This window comes from Cyprinodon variegatus, unplaced genomic scaffold (assembly GCF_000732505.1).
Source record: "Cyprinodon variegatus isolate N-32 unplaced genomic scaffold, C_variegatus-1.0 Scaffold2865, whole genome shotgun sequence".
Taxonomy (NCBI): domain Eukaryota; kingdom Metazoa; phylum Chordata; class Actinopteri; order Cyprinodontiformes; family Cyprinodontidae; genus Cyprinodon; species Cyprinodon variegatus.
The window spans coordinates 8,390-9,941 of record NW_015153318.1 but is presented as its reverse complement, the minus strand read 5'-3'; the positions used below and the strand labels follow the sequence as shown (position 1 = coordinate 9,941).

The window sequence follows — 1,552 nt, the reverse complement described above, 5'->3', positions numbered from 1 at the left end:
CTCATCAAGAGACCTGCCCTTTATAACCAGCTGCCAGACCTTGCTTCGACGCCGCAGTGTTGACCTAGTTTGGTTAGCGACCTGAGCCTTGAACCTGAGAATCTTTGCTGTCTCTTGAGAGATTCTAATTCTCCCTTGTTTTTGCCTCACAGGAAAACTGTCTCTAACCTGAAGCTTTGGATGAGCTTAACCTGCCGAGATTGCCCTCGTGAGCCAAACCTGAAGATTCCTATGTGGATTCCCCTGCTGCTCTTGGCTAAGAGCTGGAAACTCAGATCAAGGTCTGCCTTTAAAGTCAGAAGCAAGACGCTGCAGCTGCTTTTGGACTCTGCTGAACAAACAGTCTCTGGACCCAACAGTTCCCTCTCTCTCAAAGAGAAGCCCGGACTCTATCAAGGTATACTCCTGAATTATCTTAGACTCATAACTCATCAGCCTGCTTCCTAATCAAACTATCATCTCTGCAGACTTCAGTGAACCTGCCCAGACCAGTTCCTGATCCAGTTCATGATCTTGTGTTTTTTGTGCAAACTAAATAAACTCTGTTAAACTTTTACCCAGCCTCCGTTGTGTTCTGCATGTGGGCTAAGAACTTAAGACCCATCATGACACTGTTATTGTGGTTCTAAGTCCTGAAGAGTCGAGCTCAGAGCAAATCAGCACTGATGCTTTTTTAGCTTGAAGCTCTATAGTATTATAAAATTAAATAAAAACCTTAAACTGAAGTAAACATGTTTTATGGATTTATAAACACCAACTTCTCCTAAATCTGTCTCCTCTGTGTTATTCTAGTATCATTTACTATAATAACTGTGTGATGTCCAGCTGTGTGTCCTCCAGCAGAAGTTGATCTGCTCCTTGTGTGTCTCTGCTCTCCCCTCCAGCTGGCCCCATGGTCAGACCCTCAGTCTCTCTGCTGCCCCCCTCCTCTGAGCAGCTCTCTGGGGGGTCGGCCATGCTGGTCTGCCTGCTGAGCGGCTACTCTCCTCAGGGAGCCGTTGTGAGCTGGGAGGTGGACGGCACCGAGGTGACAGAGGGGGTCCTGAGCAGCTCAGAGGAGGAAAAGAGCGGACGTTACAGCAGAAGCAGCAGCTTGAGCCTGAGCCAGGAGAACTGGATGAAAGGAGAGCTGTACTCCTGCAGGGTCCTCCATCACCACCACAGCCAGATCAAGTCCTTCAGAAGGAGCCACTGTGAGGGCCAGAGAGGCTGATGGAAGCCCAGGACAGGAGCTCTGAGTGGGAGAGAAGGAGGAAAACACCTGCTGCTCTCATCAATGAGTTTGAATGTTGGGAAGAGAAACTAAAGCTTTGTGTGACGCTGAACAACACTGCTGTGAAATGTTCAATAACTTAGATTAATGTGTGGAGCTCAGCGGCTGGATGTGAGTGGGATTCATTTGCTGTGGCCTCTAATAAAGCTTGCTCTGATACATCATCATGGGGAGAGTTGCTTTTTTCATAAAGTCGACAAAAGATCATTTCAGAAAATGTGGATTTTTAAATAGTCGATATTGATTTAACAAGAGCTCATGTTCAAGTCCTTCTCTGCT

General features: G+C 47.0%; 1 gene segment (V, D, J or C); it reads left to right on the top strand.

Annotated features, from left to right (window-relative positions):
- The window catches only part of LOC107081080, a gene marked incomplete at its 5' end in the record, with an annotated part of 3,595 nt that extends 2,382 nt beyond the window's left edge, over positions 1-1,213 (top strand). Inside the window, 1 exon segment of the C gene segment in view lies at positions 885-1,213. Coding sequence covers positions 885-1,213 — 329 coding nt within the window.
- Between the last annotated feature and the right edge of the window lie 339 nt (positions 1,214-1,552).